Source organism: Parasteatoda tepidariorum, chromosome X2 (assembly GCF_043381705.1).
Source record: "Parasteatoda tepidariorum isolate YZ-2023 chromosome X2, CAS_Ptep_4.0, whole genome shotgun sequence".
Lineage (NCBI taxonomy): Eukaryota > Metazoa > Arthropoda > Arachnida > Araneae > Theridiidae > Parasteatoda > Parasteatoda tepidariorum.
In genome coordinates, this window is record NC_092215.1 from 44,631,921 (window position 1) to 44,655,338 (window position 23,418).

General features: G+C 27.1%; 1 protein-coding gene across 15 annotated transcripts in view; it reads right to left on the reverse strand.

Annotated features, from left to right (window-relative positions):
- Positions 1 to 17,982, reverse strand: part of LOC107443630 (dentin sialophosphoprotein) — a 137,090-nt gene extending 119,108 nt beyond the window's left edge. For 10 of the 15 annotated variants that reach the window (XM_071188410.1, XM_071188403.1, XM_071188409.1 and 7 more), the window contains exons 1-3: positions 17,738 to 17,964; positions 9,415 to 10,231; positions 3,035 to 3,097 (exon numbers count right to left, since the gene is read on the reverse strand). In XM_071188410.1, the coding sequence (XP_071044511.1) occupies positions 3,035 to 3,097; positions 9,415 to 10,230 (879 nt within the window). In that variant the 5' untranslated portion in view covers position 10,231; positions 17,738 to 17,964. Of the gene's footprint in view, positions 1 to 3,034; positions 3,098 to 9,414; positions 10,232 to 12,091; positions 12,621 to 17,452; positions 17,600 to 17,737 lie in introns of those variants that run through there. The other 5 variants (XM_071188404.1, XM_071188405.1, XM_071188400.1 and 2 more) reach the window with 4 other exon arrangements.
- Positions 17,983 to 23,418: the final 5,436 nt, after the last annotated feature.

A 23,418-nucleotide genomic window follows, 5' to 3' on the forward strand; every position in this document is an offset into this window, starting at 1 on the left:
AAAGGGAAAGAAGTTCACTGTATATATATATATATATATATATATATATATATATATATTAATAAACAAAATGCAAAAACATTATAAAAATATATTCTCTTTTCTTGATTATATTAGCCACTATATAGAAGTTTAAAAGGAAAAAAGATCACTGTAAACTCTGTTGCCTTCTCCCTCTCACTATTCATCAGAGAATTGTCAGTATACATCAGAGTGCGTAGCCAAAACTTTCAACAAAAAATAATCACCTTTTAAGCATTATTTAAGCACTAGAAAAATATTTTTAAGCACTTCTTTAAAAAAAATCATAATTAGGATATGTGTAAAAAATTTCTTCATGTATATTAATAAACAATAAGCAAAAATATTATCAAGATCTTTACATGATCTGTAAAAATTACTAATTTCTGACAAAGAACTCTTTACTTGATTAGATCAGCCAACATAAAAACACTTTATGCAGAGTTAAATATATATTCAATCTTGAGTCGCAACATTTTTAAATTAAAATTTACTTTATCTGATTACTAAAAAAAAAATTTACTTCAAAATTATAATTAATTAAAATATAATTTAAAAAAGAAAATTGGTTGTACTTCTTAGATTTAAATAAAAGTTATTAATAAAAGTACATTCAACAAAACATTAGCATGATTAATATTATTGATCATACTGCATTTATAAAGATATGTAAGGAATTTAGCAAATTCAGAAAACTTAATAAATTCATATTACTAATGTGAATTAGTAAATAGCCCTTATTAAATTTTTATTAAAATTTGTTACTTAGTGCAGCATTTCTTTAATAAAACGATTCAAAAATTTTCAATAGTTTTGGAATATAAGTAGAATAGTACTGAAGCTAGACATTCTTGTCAGAAGTAAATTGTTACATGGTCCCTACATTTATATTTAACAAATCTGAGATTATTGAACTTTTTATTTCAATTGTTTTTAAATCAGATCATTAAGAGAAGAATTAAATTTTTTAGACATGACAAATCTAATTTAACATAAAAAATATTTATCGCACTTACTAAATGTTTAAAATAGTGAAAAAACCTTCACTTCTAACTTTTTTTAAAATCTTGCCTTTAAATATTATTGAGTTTTTTCCATTGCACTTTTTTGAAATTCTATCTGAGTTTTGCCCTGAGTTTTTTTGTTTTGCCCTGAAACTCTTTTTGAGCTCTAAAAAGGTCACAATCATTCTGTGTCCAGACCCTGGTTCATTGATAACATTCGTAATAGCACTGATTGAAATATCATCTGGGGCCATAATACAGTCAGAGATAGTACAAGTACCGTTATAATGCAAGTAAGAAGGGTTGTCATTTGAGTCAGGGGCCCCCATCAGGGGGGAAGGTGGGTGCACGATGCACCCACTTAAAGCTAGGGGGGGTTTTAGACTAAATAAAACGAATAGTTTGGGGGGGGGAATTTAAAATTTGCCCAAGAATGCACCCAAGAGCTTGGGGGGATGAGGGATACTGATTTGAGTTGTATATTATGTTTATATTTGATGACTCTGATAGCTTTATTGTAGTAACTGTACCTCTAAAGGTTGTAGTAAGCATTGAAATCACTGAAGATAATAGTCTTACAAGAAATTAAATCACCGAGATTCATTTTAGTATTTTCAGTAGGACTGTAACAACCAAACATTCAGAAGTGATGCTCAAATATCCAACAATATTAAGTCCAGCTGTGCACCATTATTAGAGGCGAAATTGCTGACACTTTTAAAGGTGCACTTTAGGGCAGATTTAATACCAAAGAAAATTCCAATCACAAACCTTCTCGTTTTGGAAGGAGTTAGAAGCAATAGCCAGGAAAGCAATGGTAGAAAAAGAGTCATAATTGAGATTGTATTTTTGAATGAAGAATACATAGACATCATAATCAAAGAGAAAAATCATAAGTTGAATTTGTTTTTATGAGCAAGTCTTCCAACATTCCACTGAAAAACCCTCAATCGCCTGCTTGAATAAGCCTTCGGTAAGATCGGAAAACATTAAGAGTCAAAAGCCAGGAGACTGACAAAGCTGTAACAAATTTAGCATTAACCAGAGTACGAGGAGGCCTGCTAGGTTAGACCCTCCTTAGAATGTAACTAAAACAATGCAAAGTATAATGGAAATCAAACAAAATTGTCAAATGAAAATTAATGTTGGAGCAAACAACTTTCAATTAATGATATTTTGCATCATTTTAAATTCAAGTTTTAGGGTCTTTCCCTTCTCCCACCCATTAGTAAAAGTGGTGATATCCTTTTTTTTATTATTTTTTTTNTTTTTTTTTTTTTTTTTTTTTTTTTTTTTTTTTTTTTTTTTTTTTTTTTTTTTGTGGTAGGATACTTATTTTTATAGAATCATACTTGAGTAATGGATAACTAATTTCTGAACAAAACTAAAAATACTGTTATAAGGCAAATTTAAAATAAGTTACAGCCATTAATAGTCCATGGTGTGTGAATAAAGATGGCAACAAGAGAACTATTTTGGCAGAAATATAAAAGCTCATAACTTTTTAACCCTTTTAATAATTTCACTCTGGACGCTATCCTTTGAATTGGATTGATACTTATGTTTAATAAAGCAGAAAAGGACATAATAAAAAAATAATTCCAATATTAGTATTCCAATATTTTTAAATCAGCCATTAAATATAAAGTAACAAAGTGTAGCATATATGCAGCACAATTACATAAAGAAATTAATCTAACAATATAGAAAATATTTAATAAAACAGAATAGACTGTTTAGCTATAAAGAAAAACAGATGAGATATTGAATAAATGATACATTACATTTTAATTGATAAGGAATTTCCTATTCTGATTAAAATGGTAATATAATTAAATGTTAAATAAAAATCTACTTTGATATAAAAAGTGCTGATGCAGAAAAACAAAAAATCAAGTAGTTTATTTCCCAGATCAGCAATGCAAAAATTAGCATTTTAAATTTTTAAATTTAAAATTGCATTTTTAATTAATATAATTTTTTTTAAAAAAAGGATTATTTGTTTTTACCTTAGCTTTTACTTTTGATGACTTTTTCCTCTTCTTCAGAGCATCCCATGTATACAATGTGAACTAAGGAAAATAAGAAATATTAATTCAAAACTATAAGTAAGTATTAACTTGAAACTATGTTTCTCTTACTTGTTATATCTCTAACTAGTAGAATTTTTAACCGATTTACTTCAAATTTGGATCTATGTTCACAATAAATATGTAGTAAATTAAAGCTCAAAGGTTTTTTTTTTTTTAAATTGGGTACACTGATTTTGAGTAATCTAAGAAAACGTAACTTATTTTAAATCCTTTGGTTGATCTCTCTTCAAAACACTGCCATTTTGCAAAAAAAAATTATTTTTTAAAAATCCTCCTTTGATATATTAATTATGCCAAATTTTGCTATGGAGAAAATTCCTTTCCATTAAATATAAATGCATGCAGTTTGTGACAGAATGGTGCCAAGCGGTAGCTAATGGGACACATTTGGCAATTTTTCAGCACTTGCGAAAAAATTGTGACTATTTTAGGGAAAAAGATATTTTTCTAATAAAATAGTAAAAATAAAATAAATAACTCATAAAATCCACAAAATAGGGACTTTTGGTGACCTGCTGCTGATATTGTAGAACACATACATACAGATGTAAGTTCAACCTAACAGTATGCAACACTTAAATAATAGCCAAAAAGTTTTTTATATTTTAACAATTTTTAATTCACTGGTGGAGTTAATGAAATTCAAAAGAAAAAAAAGCAATAAAACTAAATTCAGTGTTTTTTTATATCAGGAAAAGTTTTTTAGCAAACAGTTTTATAACAGATTTTTCAAAAAATAATTGTTATCAGTTCTATTACAATATATTATTTGAGATTAATACACCAGCAATATAAGAGACTTCTTTCTCAGATGTATGTGAAATTTTGTAACTTCGATTTGTTCTCAAGTTTAAATAATTTCAACAGAAGGAATGAAACTTAGTATGGAAAATGTTGCTCTTTTTTAGTTACTGTACATTTTTATTAACTTTTGTGTTGGTAACAATTTACAATAAAAATTCTGTCTGCTTTCTAAAAATTCTGCTGCTAGAACACTCTGATCTGTAATAACTAGTGCTTTAGTCTTTACCTGACAGGTACAAACATAATTTAACATATTTATTATCCCCAAATAGAATTTATTATCAAACAAAATTCCAACTACCATTCAACTGGGTAAAAGCTTAAATTGTAACAGCACCTTTATTTTTGACAACAATACAAGCAAACTTTTGGTCGCATTATTACTCACCAAATAAAAATTTCAAATGAATAGAAATTTCACACACTTTTTCAAAAGGAAAATTTGTCAAAATTAAACTTAAGTTCTGTGTCAAATGACGATATTAATTATAATTATTACTCAATGACTGCAGTCAAACCTTTTTGCCATATTACTGCCAGTGGGAGCTTGTCATCAGATGAAATTTTGGCCACCTTTTTTATCCAGTTAGAATAATCAAATTAAATTTAACAATTGGAAATCTGCGCCTGACGACAATACAAATTTCAATAATTTTCCGATTGCTACAAACAAAATTTAAGATAGAAAATATGGTTTCTTTGCATGTTTTCTACTCTGAGTATAAACTGGAGAAATGATATAATCAAAATAGTTTCTGAAATAATTTTTTTACTATTTAGTTTAAAAAAATAAAACAATGCAATGGTGTTAATCATTAAGAAAATAAAATAAGTCTAAAAAAGGAATATCAATAAAATTAAAATTTAAAAATAATATAATTGTAATTTAGTTTAAAAACAGCATTAATTTTCTAGTAATTAATAAGTAATTTTTAAATAAGTAAAAATTAAGTAGCAAAAATTTGAAAAGAAAAAGAAATATAATGAATATCTTAAGAAATTAAAACAGATGTAGTCTCTTTCAGTGTTTTACATAAAAAAAAATATAGCAGAACTTTATTTTATAATTACTATATAAAGAACTTTTTAAATGTTGCAATAAAATGATATATCAAATTATACTACAAATCACACATTGTGCTCACAATTGCAAACAGCATACTGCCGTAAAATACAAATTTAAGAGTCCCCTCAAATTTTGACAAAAAATATACTTTTTTGTGAAGTATTGGTTAAATGGCACCGATTGTAAAATACTCATTATAACTGATAAAATTACTAAATCAACAAGTTTAATGTGAAGCATGTTGAAAACATTAAAATATTAACACTTGCAATTATAGGAAATGTATAAAACTAAAAAATATTTTAAATCAATCATAAAAACAATATTAGAAAAATAGATATGTGAAATATATATTCTTTAAGTTTTAATAAACGCATTTGTTATCTGTTTATTCCTATGAAAAATGTAAGCATGATCATAACACATGCAATCAATAAACAAATAAAATTATTAAGAAAAACGAAAGATTTATATGAAATTTAGCATGTTTATTACAAACTTGAAAACCATCAGAAAAAAATCCGAATTATGATAAATGTCTAAAATACTCATCATTAAAGATCATCAGTTTCTGGTTTTCTATAAACAGATATCAAAATTACACTTTTTCGTGCAAAACCTGTTTTTCCACACTTCCTTAAATAATTCTAAGAAAGCATACCTTTGTCTCTTTTGTCTACTAATCTCTTTAACATTATTTTCCCCCCATTGCTCCTTTCTGTTTTGTCGTTATTCCTCGCAAAGCAATGACATTTCAAGTTCAGCTTGATGCAGTTGGAATCAAAAGAATATATGCTAACAAAAATGGGTACTGGAAGGGGCGCTTTCTCAGTGCTGGTCACTTGTCCGAATTTAAAATATATTGCAAGTTGAGCTAGAGTTGAGGTCGTTAGATTGAGTTGAGACATATATTTCATATAACATGAAATTTTCATAATCAAATGCTTAAAACAATTCTCAGATTCATTTTTATTGACCTAATCAAAAAATTAAAAGCTAATTATAATTTATTAAATAAACCTAAGAATTTTGAATTTTTATTCACTGATTACCTAATTTCATTTTAAAACCAATGATAAACTATATACAGTATTAAAAAATTTGATAAAGTGTTAAGCAACTTTTAAGCCTTTTTAATATTTGAACTGAAAATTGTGAAAATATTTACGAACATTTTAAAATAATTTTCAATTATAAAGTACTTATGTTAAACGAAACTTTTAAGTTTTCAAATATAAGTGATTCAGCTTTTTTTTTCTTTTTTTTTACATTTAAATAGCTTTACTAATATTATAACTTTAGGAAAAAAATAGTTTTTGTTAATTAAATAATAATAAATATATTTTGTCAATTAATTAAAAATAATTTAAGAATTTATTAAATAATAACAGTTTATCTTATACATACGAGACGCATCCAGAAAGTAAGTTTCCCTAATTTATAAAGAAAAAGAACTCACATTTTCAGAATCATATTTATTGGCAACAAGTACACCAATGTTTAAGCTATTTTTCAACATAGCCACCACCAAAATTGAGGCACTTGTCGTATCGTGGAATCAACTTTTGTATCCCTCTGTCATAGAACTCTGCCGTCTGAGAATGGAACCAGCGTGTGACAGACGTCTACCGTTTCTGTGACCGTTACTGCGAAACACTGCGGAAATTGTGACTTGCCATTCAAAACAAGAGTCGTGGAATATTTACTGCAGTTGTTGCGCTCCTCCATGACAATACTTGCCCACATACGGCATGACGCACAGCAGCTGATTTAACAAAATTTGGCTGGGGGTTGTTTGATCATCCACCCTACAGCCCTGATATTGCTCCCAGTGTTTGTTTTCTTGCACCTCAAGAAATTCCTGTCTCCGGTGAGCATTTTGGCAAGGACGAAGAATCGAAGACGCCTGTCACACATTGGTTCCATTCACAGACGGCAGAGTTCTACGACAGAGGGATACAAAAGTTGATTCCACGATACGACAAGAATCTCAATTCTGGTGGTGGCTATGTTGAAAAATAGCTGAAGTATTTTTGTACTTGTTGCCAATAAATATGTTCCTGAAAGTGCGAGTTCGTTTTTTTTTTTCATAAATTAGGGAAACTTACTTTCTGGATGCGCCTCGTATATATATATATATATATATAGATATATATATAAAAGTGGAAAAAATGTAATAAAGATTTATGAAAAGAGAAGAAGAAATGTCATATAAATAAAATATTTTAGAATTTTATTTAATAAAAAATACTTTTCTTTAAAAAATAAAATTCTTAAATATTTTTCAAATATTTATTTTTGTAATGTTTCTTCTCTTTTCCTAAATCTTTATAATATTTTTTCATGTTTTTAACTTATTTTACGAGTTCTATATACTTGAAGATTATGTGCAGTAAATAAAACTCATTATTTTTTACCCCTTAATTTTCTTCATTATTCTCTTTTCTTTTTTCCCTGTAATTATAAATATGGAATATGGTGTATATATATATGGAATTGAAATTCATCAAAAACAAAATTACTATCAAATCTTCTAAAAAATTCATTGGCATTAAAAAAATTTAACAAAGCTATAATTTTTATAAGAGCATTTTTTAAATAATAATTATATGTTAATATTTTTTTTCTCTTCCTTTTTCAGATAACTGGTCTTTGAAAAAATAAACAGTAAACTAAAAATAATTTAAGTATTACACATAATTTATCTAGATATGAGTGTACAATATGCAAAAAAGAAATAAACGGACCACCCTTAATAACTTATGATCTAATGATGGGATCCTTATGTTCTCAGACTCAATCTTCATGGTTTGAGGAGTTACCTCAAATATGCTAATAATTATTGCAGACGTTTTTTTAAGTTCAGAAATCAGACACAAAAAGGTACTGTCTCCTAAAAAATATACCTTTTTTTCAACGGATTCAGATTTCTGACCCTCAAAATATAGAGGGTACCTGGAATTTGGGAAATGTGGTCCCCATGCTTAGTATGGGAAGTGGTACAAATTTTGGACCCTTTAATGTCAATTTTACTTCTTGCGTAATTCATCATATTTCGAGAGCTTACTAAGTGAATTGAAAAATTTTTGCACACAATTATAAAATTTGTTTATCCTAAGATAATTCAATGCACAAAAAAAATTAATTTTAGTAGTTAAGTTCTAATATTTTTTTATAATTTTATTTAATAATAGTAATAAAAAAAATTGAATTGTAAGGTATACAGTTTTTTACATCATTTTAATTTTGCATGGCAAAATACAAAATTTGAGCAAAATCGATTGACTAGTTAATGAGAAATCGAATTTTGCAAAAGTCGTAGTTTTAAAATTTGATTTGTAAGGAACCATTTGGCTGATTTTACAAAAATTTTTTAAATTTTATTTAAGTAAAATTACATTTTTTAAATTGACGTAAAAATTTTATACCTTTAAATTCAAATTTACTATAAACGATTTTTTGCATGGAATTATCTTTAGAAAACGAGTTTCATAATTGTGTGCAAAATTTTTTAATTAAATTAAAAAATTCTCAAGATATGATGAAATACTCAAAATGTAAAATTAGCTTTAAGGGGTCTGAACTTTGAACCACTCTCCTGACCAAATTATTGGGGCTGTATTTCTCAGATTGCAGCTACCTTCTACATTTTGAGAATCTGAAAGCATATTTGAGGTCACCCCCTTGAACCATTAAGATTGAGTTCTAGAATGTGAAGATCTAATAAATAGATTAAAAGTTATTTAGGATGGTCCATTTACTTTTTGGGCACTGTACACTTTTATTTATGAAAATAAGGGATCCAATTATTAAGATTATAAGAAGATCCGATTATTTGATGAAAAGTTATTTAGGGTAGTCTGTTTATTTTTTGTGCACTTTACATATTTATTTATGAAAATAAGAGAAACACAAAACGAAAATAGATTTATGAGTAGAAAAATAGATATAAAACTTAAATAAACATCCAAAAAAAAATTTTATACTACATTAAATATTAATCTTAAATTTTATCGATTAATAAATACATTATTGTTAAACAATTGTTGGTCATTTTTAATTTTTTCCATTTTGTCCAAGTTTCTTTAATTTTCTGTCAGTCTCCTAGAAGAAATGTTTCTTCTGTGAGAAATTCTAACCTAGCCACAAACAATTCTAGTTATATAAATTTTAAAAACAAAATTTGACAGTTACGCTAGTAATTTTCTCTATTGCATTATTATTTAAGAATAAATGTAATTACAATTAAGCTAATGACTTGAGCTTTGATGGGATGAAAATTATATAAATTAAATTGAAAATATTGTAAAAATAATAAAATAAAAGTAGTATTAAATATTTAAGTAAATTTATCAACAAAATAAAAATTTTGATTCTTATTTTTATATTATAACATTCAACAAAGAAAAAAATTAGAAAATCTTACCATCTTATGAATATCAGCATCACACCCAAGTTTTGGAAACAAAGAAGCACTAGTAGTACGTTGCCTTTTACTTTTGTCGCTTACATTCATTTCTTTTACGTCTAGGACTTTTTCACTTTTGTCACTTACATTCATTTCTTTTAGGTCTAGGACTTTTTCACTTTTGTCACTTACATTCTTTTCTTTTACCAAGATGACTTTGTTACTTTTGTATATTATATTCCTTTCTTTTCCGAAGCTGACTATTTTTCTTTCGCACATTATATTCTTTTCTTTTCCGAAGCTGACATTTTTACTTTTGTCTCTTACATTCTTTTCTTTTCCGAAGCTGACTTTTTTACTTTTGTCTCTTACATTCTTTTCTTTTCCAAAGCTGACTTTTTTACTTTTGTATTTTACACTCTTTTTTTTTCCGTCTATGACTTCTTTACTTTTGTTGCTTACATTCCTTTCTTCTTTGTGTACGACTTTTTTACTTTTGTCGCTTACATTCTTTTCTTTTCTGTCTACGACTTTTTTAATTTTGTCGCTTACATTCTTTTCTTTTCTGTCTACGACTTTTTTACTTTCCTCGCTTAATTTCTTTTCTTTTTTGTCTATAACTTTACTTTTGTCACTTACATTCTTTTCTTTTCCGTCTGTGACTTTTTTACTTTTGTCGCTTAATTTCTTTTCTTTTCTGACGATGACTTTTTTACTTTCGTCGCTTAATTTCTTTTCTTTCCTGTCTATTACTTTTTTACTTTGGTTGCTTACATTCTGTTCCTTTCTGTCGCTCTTCCTCTTTTTCCTTTCTTTTTGTCCTTTGCCAGACATGCTTTTTAAGGTAAAAATTTAAAAAGATTAGCAATAAGGTAACATAAAATCAATGAAAAAAATTTTAAATAGCAAATTAAATATCATAGAGGAAGAACGGTTTAAGTCTATTTTTCACAAAAAAGTAAAAGATTGGATCATCATATGTAGCAGTTTGAGGATTATTAAGATTTGACAGATGAATAATGCAGAAAATCCATTCTCCCCGAGAGTTATTACACAGTGAAGATAGATGGATTATATATATATTACATATTATTGATGTATTATATATAAATTCGTACTAGGGGAAAACAATTACTATCTAACTTAATTTTTTTTCAAAATGAGCTTTTATGGACATAAACTGTTTATCTTCCCCCTTGATCTTAAAATTTGAAAAAGAAAACCTTGAAGTTATTAAAAGCTGCAGTTGATATTCAATAATCTTATAACTGAAAGTTAATTGCATAGAGACAAAATTTAATTTTTACCAACTAATATCAAATGTTTTAACTTCAATCAAAACAAATCATAACTAGAGTATCATAAGCAAATAAAAAACACAAATAAAAGCAGATTAAATCAAACTTGAATCTTGGAAGAAAATAATAACATCTTTAAGGTCCCAAATTAAAATTTAAAACACATTTAAATGTGCTTCTTACATAAGCCAAAGTTTTGATTCAGTAAACAAATTTTAAGTTTTAGAACTAACAACATCATAAAGCCACGGGCATCTAAGACATCAAATTTTAGGAGGGGTTGAAATTAAAATAGATTATTACAATTTTTCTCAAAATCTCACATTTGAAAGAAAAAATTTAAAAACTTCCTTTCCTCTAACAAATATTTGCAAAATTCATTGTTTAATTGTTTTTAATTTCTAAATTTGTTTGGAAACTAAGCTAACCCAAGTTTGCTAAACTTAAATTGCTGATGATTCGTAAACTATTTTATTACAGGGTATCTGCTACATTTTAGGTTTTCAAATTCATGACTTTTCATGACTTTCCATGACTTGACGAAGTTACTATTTTCCCCGACAAAAACAGAATAAATTTAAAAAGCATTATAATAACATTAATTAAAATGATAGGTATAATTAAAACTGTTATACTCTGCATCTTCAAATTTATTGATTTTAAATTTATAAAGCAGAGTAAAGAAAGAGTTGAAGCAATAAAATAGCTGAGCAATTAATTCTTTTTTTTTTCTGCAGAATTATATTCTAAAGATACTTTTCTTGTTCATCAGAAAGGAAAATAATACTCCTGATTTTTCTGTTCTCATTTCGGAATTAAAAAAAAAATTGCCAATGACTGGCTTGCTTCAGCTAGAATTTTAAATTGATAAAATTAAAAATAAATAATAAAAATACGTAAATCACAGAAATTTAAAAGATAATCCGTTCTAGAAATGATGTTTTTTCTTTCATTTTCTGAAAGAACACCATAATTTTTAAAGAACATGATAAAATCATTTTATATTCTAATAAAATATGGCTGAGTGGTGATTTTCTTAGGAATTCAGATATTAGGAACAAGATAAATTGGGGGGAGGGGGATTTCATTTTAAAAATTAAGATTTTTCGGAGTCCTAAATCCATGACTTTCCATGATTTTTTTTTAAAAAAATAGTAAAAATCATGACATTTCATGACAAATTTTGCTCAATACTGAAATTCATGACTTTCCAGGTGCCCTGTTATTACCTATTATCTAACTATCAAGGTGGACATATACCCATGTTCCCCAAGACAATGATGTCTATGTTTTAAACCTTTGTAATCCAACTTAAACTTTTAAAATTATGTTCCTGATGGATACCACCATAGCATTTAACCAATTAAAAAAAGGATATAAGTGGGATTATAACATACTGAATGCTATAGAAGTAAGTACAGTAGAGAACCGAATATCCAGACCAATCAGAACCAAAGTCGATTCGGATATATCCTCAGTTATAGTAATATAGTAATATAAGACATATCTATAAAATGCAGTCATAGTAGTCTAGTATACCCAGTCACAGATGATCAAGGGTTAAAATTCTCTTTCCTTTGGACTTAGCATGAGAGGTTTTCTTCTCAATGTACTGCAAATGTTGATCATATAGTTTCCCTCATAAGTCCTTAACAAAAGCAAATTTCCAATACTTAAACTGGGAGTTTCCTTCTCTTTTGGGTTGGGTTTTAATTTAAAGCTTTCTCTATGAATCAATTGTTCAATGATGGTTAAAAAACAACTATCGAAAAGGTAGAAAATAGCTGTTACAGTAAAATAATCATAAACCAAATGTGCTTGAATAGAAAAAACTGCACTTAAAAAAAAACTAGCTTGAATGGCCGTATGTGCACAATTGCCAATCTGCACAGTTACTTCTTTAGAGAAATCTGTTGAAAATATTAAAGAAAAGAAAATTTTGATTTTATAGCCCATCAGTCATGTTTAAATTATTAATTATAAAAGATGCTTCAATATATATAATAAAAAGATGAACATCCAGAACTTATGAAAATGGGAAATAGTTCGAACAAATAAATTATTTCGTTCATTTGTGAAAAAAAGATTTGTCTCCAAAATACAATACAGATATTTAAAATAAAAAGTGATTCAAAAATTGGGAAATATATACAGAGTGTAAAAAAGTTTAGAAACTGTAAAATATCTTGAAAAATATATATCAAACTGAAAAAGTGATTACTAAATATGAAACCGCATTTTTTATTGCAGATTCAGATTCTCCAGAAAAAAGTAACCCTATTGGACCTATAGGTGTATACATTTTGCTTTACAAATGAGATATAATTGAGAAAATTAAAATAAGGTACAAACTGTTTGAATTGATCAATCAGAATGAAAAAAAAATTGTAAAAATAAAAATGTTTCGGAATTTTTTTTTTGCAAGAAAAAAAAATTTTTTTTTTTAACTTTTCTAATTTTATGTTTTAAATCAAGTTACAGTACCCTCTGTGAAGCAAAATACACTAATCTATGGTCAAATAGTGTTACTTTTTTTGGAGAATCCAAATCTGCAACAAAAATAGAGCTTCATATTTAAGATTTCGAAGTTGCACCAACCAAATGATTGACATCATTGGATAGCTTTTATTAAAAAATACTGAGCATGTTCTCGTGTAAAAAATACTCATGTAAAAAATACTGAGCTTTTTCAATTTGATGCATATTTCTCAAGATATTTGATCATTTCTAAACTCTTTTTATACCCTATATATAACTACATTGCTCAAACCTCACGGATGTCTGTTGGTCTGGGACCATGAAAAATTAGCTCAGGCAAACCATAATACATTAATCACTTGTCTATTGAATCAAAAATTGATGTAAAAACAGTAAGCTGTTTTGGTTTCTTGATCTCTAGTTTCTTGTTTTGGCCAGTGTTGTTGCTACAAAATAGCATATTTTATTATATTTACAAAACATTACAAGTAAACAGAACAATGAAAATGTGTGCGAACAAGTAATATCTTTTAGCCACAGGTGCTCATACCAGTGATGAAGAGATAGCGAAATATCAACGAGGAATGAATCAACAAATTTTGAATTTTTCTTTATTTTGCAATGAATTTAATTGTGAGTTTCTGCCAACAAAAAAAAATATTTAAAATTATGTTTAACTAAATGAATAGAATAACACAGCATGGGTGCTACTCTTGAGAAAAAAATTTTTTTTTTAATTACAAAAATTGCAAAACTGAACTTAGTTAGAAAATTTGACAACACAGTTCAGCGTTTCAATTTAGATAATGTATATGTAGTACTATGAAATACCGATAAAGCGCCACCTTATAGTTTCAGGCAAATACTGATTGGTATTCAGTACCAAAAGAGTACCCCCTTTCCTACTACATAATTTAAAAGTACATTTATTGGCAATTTCTTTATGAATTCCTTTCTTGAAAATAGTTACTATGATGTTTCTTTGTAGTGGATTATTGTTATACCATAAATGAGCAATGAGTGGTGGTAAAAGTAAAGGAGTGGGAGATCTGATTTGAAGTGAAGGTGTCTGTTGAAGGAGAATCAGGGTTGAAGGAGAACAGAATGAAATCTGCAGCACATGAAAGACAGCATGAAAGTCAAAATTGCATTGAATAGTATATTCACTGGCTGGCAAGAAAGGGGAGAATTTTAAGGTGGGGTGAGAGATGGGAAAGATTGAGTCAAAGGGAAAGGCTGTCACTTTCAGAAATGCAATTTGTCCTAAATAATCCTTAAATAAAAGAATAATCCATTCTAAAGGTGGAAAAAAAATCTGAATAGCTTGGAAATGGAAGTTCAACATTTTGCAGAGTTATTAGAACAAGAGTGGACAATGACTCTGATATTTCTTTCAATAAATTTTGGAATAATGATTAATATAAATAAATAAATCATAAATCTTCTTCTTTCTATGAAAAACTTCTTTTTATGAAAAATTTTGTCATCCGTATTTTTTAATTAATCGCAGAATTTTTATTTTTTTTCACTTATTTGCATGTAGTGTGATCATACTGAGATTTAAAGCTAAAGGATTTCAGTAGAAGGTAAGTTAGATTTAATTTAAGTTTATATTTAATTTAAGTTTATATTTAATTTAAGTTTATATTTATTTCCTTTAGCTATAATTATTTTTACTCTATTTTAATTATTTTTGAATCATATTTAATTACGCCCAATCAAATATAGTAGATTTTTTTTAAATTAACGATTTGTCTTTTTTCTTCAATATTTACACCTTCTACAATGCAGCAATTTTCGTTAAAATCAGGGGAGCTCTTTATTGATATTTTGTGTTCTTATATGTCTTACAATGTACAAAAAATTATGAGCTTTTATCTTTATTATAACTTCTTGCTTTTGAAATGAAAAAAAAATAATAATAAATTGTTCCAAGTATGTAATTAAAAGATTTTACAGAAAAAACAGAAATATTCATTAAATTTAAATAAAAATGGGAATGAATAACCTTATTATAAACAACCAATATTTGTAATATGCATTCACATTCCATTATTAAATAATTTCACTATAACTTTACTATATATTTTAATCTTTCTTCTGTAATTAATTACACTTTCATCAAATAAAATATTACCAACAAAAATATGAAATAAAATACATTTTTGGTACTCATTAAATGTAAAATATAAACTTTCAGGGTGCATAGTCAGATTTTTGAACAAAAAATCAGCACCTTTTAAGTACTTTTAAAGCACAAAAAAAAATTTTTTTAATCACTTTCCAAAAAAATCATAATTAGGATCTGTGCAGTAATAAAAAGTTATTTCTTTTCTATCGTTTAAAGTTCTTTAGTTAGAAACATAAAATTCAAAAACATTTTCAAAGACTTTACATTATCATGATAAAATAACTAGTTTCTGATAAATATCACAGAGAAAATTAAGAAAATCATGCATTTTTTTGTAATTTAGAAGGACAATCGATACGGCGAAGAAAAAATCTCGTTTCAAAAGATAAAAAAATTTATCACTTTTTACAAACCCTGAATAAAGAAAGCACTATTAAGGGCTTTTAAAAAATGTAAATCAAAAATAAGTACCTTTAAGCACTTTTTAAAAATGCTACACACCCTGACTTTATTTCAAATTTCATGATAATTTCATGAAGCTAAAAATTTAAAATAACAGAAAGTTTTTATTACTTTTTATTGAAATACATAAACATAACAAAAATATTTTCTGCTTTTCATCCCTTAAGCAATTTTCTAGTTTGAATTGAACTAATAAAAAATAAATTCATTTGTAGTTCAGCTGCCAAAAGAAACAGTGAATAATTGACTAATAAAATATGTTTCGTACTTCAACTGATATTCTAAATTACAGTTTCCTGGCAAATTATGAGTTTGATATTCTAAACTTCATCTTTAAATGCTTATTTCATTTGCAAAAAGTATAATAGAAGGAAACAGACCCAATCTATAATAGAGAAAATAAATTATGGAAATCTTGGTCTAGTATTTTAAAATAGTCATTACAGTCAATTTTTAACTGAAAAAAATTTTTCTGCATTCTTTGCTTAAAAATATCATATCAAATTTATTTTGAAATATTGGATACATCTAATTTATCCAATGTTTTTTTAATGAATTTCCAATGATGTATTATAACAAATCCTGACGGGCTTATAATCCTAATATATTACACAATAATTTATATGGATTAATGTAATGTATATGCATATTACAAATAATTTGTTTCATAGATATGTCATGTAATAGAATTTAGAGACATGCTTATTTAAATTATGTACTTAATTTGTATCACGTATTTAATTCATTTACCTTAAATTTAGTTTTAAAAAAAAACATTTCTAAGACATTTTATTTCACATAATTTTGTAAAAAAAAAGTTACAAAATTAAATTTATCAGCCAATAAATCTATAATTTTAAAGAATAATTTTATTTGATAATTGCAAAAAATATTGATAGGATATGGTTGATTGAAATAGAGATGGGTCTTTTCAAATGGGCCCCATCTTAAAAAAAAGCAGTTGCATTTTTTTCTTAACTGTGTCCACTTTTTGGTGAACCCTGGTCTTCGCTAACGGGCCAATGAAGACAGCAAAATGGACCCACAACCAGTGTGGAAGACCTTAATGCCTTTGAAACATCACACATTCGATCTGTACAAAATAAGCAGCAATCTATTACAAATGTCATAAATTAGTTTTTCGCACTGAGAGTTAATGTGTGTTCACATCAAAATTTTAAAAAAATTTAAATAAATGCATTTGTTAATCTTTGCATTGGAAATAGTTTTGCTGCAAATACATAATCTTTTCAAGAAGATTTTTTACCACTTATATTATATCTATTAATTTTCAAGTTAACTTTTTATGCATATTCAAGTCATTGTTAGATATTTTGTGCAGATTCAAATTCGTAGCTTTCTACTATCCATCCTTCATTATAAATGGCCCCGTGAAAAACGATTGAGTTTAATTTGTATACACATTGATCTCAGGGAAAAAATTTGAAACAATCTTGAATAAATTAATTTTCTTAATAAATTAATATTTATAAAAAATATAGTTCATACACCACCATCTTTCATTAACCCTTTATGAATGTCTCACTTTTTGAATAATCACCCATACGAAATTCTTAGTATTAATTGGTTTCAATTTTATTTATTTATTTATTTTTGCACAACTTTAAAAGATTAGGAATAGAATAAATTTAAATACAATAGGTAATAAATGTGAACTGTAACATACAAAATAATAGGCAATAAAATCCAACTTTTGTTTTGCAACCCTCATATAGTATAAAATGTGATCTTAAAATTCAGTATTGCTGAAAAAATAGTTATGCAATTACAATATGGAAATAGGAAGCTTATCTTGAAAATTTTAATTTAACACGATAAAATAACAAAATCATCAAAACTAATATTTTAAATATTTGATTCAACTAAAAATGAAATGTCAAAGCAAGAAGAGCGATAAAAAAAATATTGTTATGATACTAAATGTTATCAAATAAAATTTTAAAAAACTGACGTTTTCAGTTATTTTTCCAGGATATTTGAGAAGTTCTGAATATTCCTCTTTATATAAACATTAAAGTACAGAATGTACTATAACTCACGCGAATAATAGTTCGCAAAACAAATTTAAATTCTTTTTTTAAGAACCAATGAGTGGGATATTTCAGTATCGTGATTTGTGACGCCAAATAAATTCGCCAAGGCGCAATTCAACCCAGACGATCCAAGCAGCACATCGAAAGACGAAGTTGTCAACAAGGATAGGGCGGAGCTTCACAAAAGAGACCACGGATCGCGTGTCACGTTATTCTACGTTAGATTCTGACGTCATTACTCTCGACATGACAAGTTTGATTTCCGATGGCATTGACTTTTTTTTATTATTTTTTATTTTCCTTTTAAATGCTCTCTTGCGCTAGCACCTTTTATCCAGCAAAAAATATCAATATAACATTTAGTAATTATATTCAATTTAATTTTTTAATTGCTTAAGAATAATATCTTAATTCAATATTTAAATTAATAAATAAAATTAACTCAATTTAAATTACTTAAATATAAAATTAAACTCAACTTAAACTACTTGAAAAAATTAAATTTTTAAATAATTTGAAATTAAATTTAACTAAATTTTAAATTGCACTTATTTTTAAATCACTCAGAAATAAAATTAAACATAAATTAAAAATAGCTCAATGATGCTCAATTTAATTTTTCAATTTCTTAAACGAAAAAAATTTAATTTATTAAGAATTTTATGTCAGTTTTCAATTTCTGAGTAATTTAATAATTGAGTTAAACCCAAATGTTAAATTAATAGAAAATAAAACTAAATAGAAATAATTTACGTGAAAAAAAAATAGGGTTTGCCGAAATTACTCACTTAACATAATACGACAGGACGAAATTCACAAATATAAAATGTTACTAATAAACAGGTTTTTGGTAGTAAACTAACAGATTTAGGAGCGAAACTAATTTATGCATAAGAGGGAGGAAATATAATGGATAATAATTATGATATAATATTGTTCTTTAGTGCATTTAAAATGTTTTTTTTTTGGAAAAAAAATATATGGTTCAAACGTCAATTAAACTAGTGACGGCAAACTAAATTAAGTTTTTTTTTTTGTAAACTTTTGTTTCCAAATGATTTTTTTGATTTAACCACATGAAAAATTAAATTGTTCAGAACTATCTTTTGAACCTAACAATGAAGAGTTTTCAAACAAAATTAAAGAAATTTGTAATTCTTTTACTTTTTCGGACTTGGTCAAAACTAAATATTCCTATTTAAAAAATATGAAAACTTATGTTACCCAAACAAAAGGACAGTTAACACCTAACGAAATTTGTGAGTCTCTCTTATTACGATAGGCGAAATTTTTAACTCAGCAAAGTTTTATACTTGATACTGATTTACCGTACTTGCAGGGATTTTTGTTTGTTTATTGATTGTGTCGGGCCAGTTGTTATTCTATTTGGTAAGAGACTGATCATCTCTGCTAATTCTAAAAGTGACAACTTATCTTTGCACATTAAACAGCAGAATTCTCAAAATGTTAAGGTTAAAAATGGTGAAAAAGATGTTTCAAAGAAAGTAAACATCGAAAAAAAGAAAAGAATGATGTTTCAAAAAAATAAGCATCGAAAAAATGAATGTTAAGGATGTTTCAGTGAAAGTAAACATCAAAAAATAGAAAGAAAGAATGTCCAAAAAGTTCAAATGATTCGAAGATAGATCTAGGTAATGGATGCGTTCATTATCAGGTTAATAGCGACGAAAAAATATGTAAAGGGTAACAATAACAAAAACAAAAAATAAAAGGAAAAATAGGAAAAAGAAAGAATGACCAAGAAACTGATTACAAAAACAAAATAAATAAAAAGAAATTTAAGTAAACAAAATTTTGAAAAAGTACATGTATCAAAGCTTAGGAAATATCACAAACCACAAATGTTGAAATTAAATTCTAAATAAATGACACTTGTTGTCCAGTTCGTTTTCATAAAAATTTTGTATATTTTTGTGTGGAAAATTTTTTTGAAAATTTTAGTAGATTAGTTATGTAAATATTTCATTTTTCTTTCTGTTTAATTGACTAAACAGATAAATTGCATAATCATGTTTTTCATATTTTTGTCATTGTAAATAATATTTTTCTTCTCATAATTGAAAAAATGTTGTTTGTAGTAGGGAAAAAGGAACAATCGTACCAACCTAAAAATTTTAAATTTAAAGTATTCTAAATTTTTTTTTTTTGGGCTCACCAAAAATTTTTTTTGGGGGGGATGTAATACAAAAATTAAATACTTTTGTATTAATAAAAGAATTAAAACTCTTTCGTTTTCATAAAATGTCTTTGTTAAAGAATAAGCGTAGAGAGATTCTATTTTGGGAATTCAAGGCTGAAAACATACCATTGAAATATAAATAGATTTATATTTCAAAGGAAGAGTTATTTTTAGAATCGTTCCCTCTTTCACTTCCAAATAAGGAAGCAGTAAATGATTTTCCTTAATGCGTAAGGATACAAGGAATGTACGAACTGTGCCTTTTTACCTCAAATCTGTGTTGGTATAAAACGTAAGAACGCATAGTTTTGCGTGTCCTTTTCATCATGATGTGATCCAAATAAGCTGTTCCGGAATTGTCCTGAGTCTTGTCCACTCCCCCTCCTTTGCAGGAGTGGGGACGTGAACTGTTAGCAATACCAGCCTACATTTAAATAAACCTGTTTAGAACGTCTGATGGCTTAAGACTGCAATTATTTTAAGCTAAATACAACACTGATAACAGGGTTGTAGCCCTGTTATTACATATATATATACTATATATAAACGCAATAAAGACAAAAGAAAAGAGAGAATAACGAAGAAAGTTAAGCAAAATAATGATAAGTTTCATTTACTGCTCATGAGCTGCAGCTACATAGAACTCATAAAATAATATAAAAATATAGATAAAACATACAATATAAAGATTTTTTAAGGAAAAAAGTTGTTACAAAATTTATTTAAGAAATATTTAAAAGATTTAAAATCTTAAAATTAATGTTTTTTAAAATGTTTTAAATTTTTGAATATTTTTTTTAAAAAAATTAACATCTTTTTTTTTTCTAAACTTTATTTACTAAACTTAAAACTACTAAACTTTGCTTTATTTCAGCTTTATTTTCTCAATATTTTTAAATAGAAGCCTTATTTATTACAGAAACTTTATTGAGCTAAGATTCATGAATATTGCTCCATTGATTGCAAAGTTATTTTGCTGCTGGGGTATATACATAAAAGTTAAAAATATAGAGAAAGTATGGAAAAAATATTAAAAAGAGATAATATAAAGTTATTAAGACACGATTTTTTTTAAAAAATATTTAAAACTTTGAAAAAAATTAAAAAGAAGGAAATAAAATAACGAAACGATATAATCTTGTCATTAGCTCACACGATTTTAACCGCAAAAAGAAGTGCTTTCTAATATTGTATAAATGTAGGCAAAGCAAAATATACTAACAAAAAAATCACAAAAGCACACAAAAAATTAGAATGAAATAGAACATATTAAGTAAAAAATGCAAAATAAAATATCTTGCTCAAAAAATTGAAAAAAAATGCAAGAAAAATACAGAATAAAATTCAAAATGTAATATATAAAGCAATTAGCGTATTCATATGAACTTACACATTCCGGTTTCTTTCAAAAATAATTTTAAATATTTCGTAACAAGTTTACCAGATTACAAAATATGAAAATAGAAGCTGAAACAGAATAGAATAGGAAATAGAATAGAATACAGGAAAAAGGGATCATTTAATGGCACGTTCTTATTGAAGAACTGAAGAGAATTTGATTTGTTAGTTACTTTTGATATTGGCCCAAAACTGGATGGGCGCAATGTAATAATATACTGAATAATTCAAAGTTTATAAGTAATAAGGTTGCGGACTTAAAATATCCTCATTGTTAGACGGATCATGGGTTAAAGTCCCCTTACCGTCAGGCTATCGGTGGAAGGTTTTTGTGATCCATCATTAGATCAAAAGTTATTCAAGGCGTACCAGATTATTACGAAATTACTTTTTCTGAAGAGAATGTTCTGTATAATTCATTAAAAAAGTGGACTCAAGTTAAAAATTAAAGTATGAATTTTTTTCTTCGAATAATGTGAAACGAAATACTTTTATTATTATAGTTCCTAATTTTTGAAGGCTGTCTCTTGTTTTCGCCCTGTAATTTAAAAAGAAAGAAAAAACTCTCTGGAATAATTTAAAAAATAACTGTTAATAAATAAATACTGATTGTCAGCCATGTCTAAATTTTGTTTCGCAACTTTTTGCACGCTTTTTTGCTATAGTGTGAGGGGGAGCACGCTTTTTGTTTTTAGAAAACTGTTTCTTTAATTTAAGTCATATATATACATTTATAAATATATATACAGACATAAAAAATAAATATGCATGTATACAAAAAAAAATTAAAATAAATTAAATTAAATTTTATAAAATCAAAAAGCTTGTCCCCCTCCCTCATGAAGACATGTGAATGAGCGACAGTCATTTCATCCAATTGGCGGGCGATTTGTATGCAATGCCAGCTTTCATTGTTGTTGTTGTAGTTCAGGGATGGCGAACCAATGGCACGCGTGCCATTGGCGACACAATATTTTGGGCACTCCACCGATCACAATTGTTGTTACACTATGAATTGTTATTTGTTGTCATTCCCTGAGAAGGATAGCTACGAAGTCTTTTTCTTTTTATACCGCCAGATGGCGTTCTTTTTAAATTTGTATGTGTTTGTTTGCTTTTTGTTAATAAACTTTTACTTTCTGTCTGAATCTCGATCCACGGACTACAGTTGGCAGCACGGCTGTGGTTTTGAAAATTATGACGCAGTAAAAAGTTTCACTTAGTTTCGCCGTGATTTACATCGTTTGGATTCCAAAATCAAAATGAACAGGGATCTGCCGAGTATCCCACTGCTGAACAGTGAGAACTTTTACCAGTGGAGTATTAAACTCAAGGCTTTGCTGACACTTAAGAAAATTGCTAATGTGCTAACTGAAGAAGCCCCCGTTGATCCAAAGTTGCGGGAACAATGGACATTAAACAATGATGACGCAGTTGCATACATACAACTGTCGCTTTCTGACGACCAAAGTCTGCAGTTCGCAAACGAAACTGATGCTAAAATTCTATGGGAAAAAATTCAAAGCACATTTACTGGTAAAACCGAAGATCGAAAAATCGATGCAAGTAACGAAATAAAAAATCTTGAAATGAAGGAAAATGAAAATGTGTCAGACTATATTGCAAGATCACGAGGACTTAAAACGAAATGTTCATCACTTGGACTGCAAATTACAGAAAGAGAACTTGTCTATTATACTGTTAGAGGATTAAGAGGAAAATTTGCAAAAATAAGAGAGATCTTGAAAACCCAACGCGAAAAACAAATGGAGGAAATTTTAGAAATACTGCGGGAAGAAGAAAACATCTTATCAAAATTAAGAAATGATATTCCCAGACGAACAGAAGCATTCGGAGTAAAACATAAAAATGAAAATAGAAGCAGGAAGAAATGTTTCATCTGCCATAAAACGAATCACCTAGCTAAAGACTGCTATTTCCGAAACAAGAACGAGGGAAATCAAAACCAAACATCTCAAGAAAAAAGAACATTTTCGAACT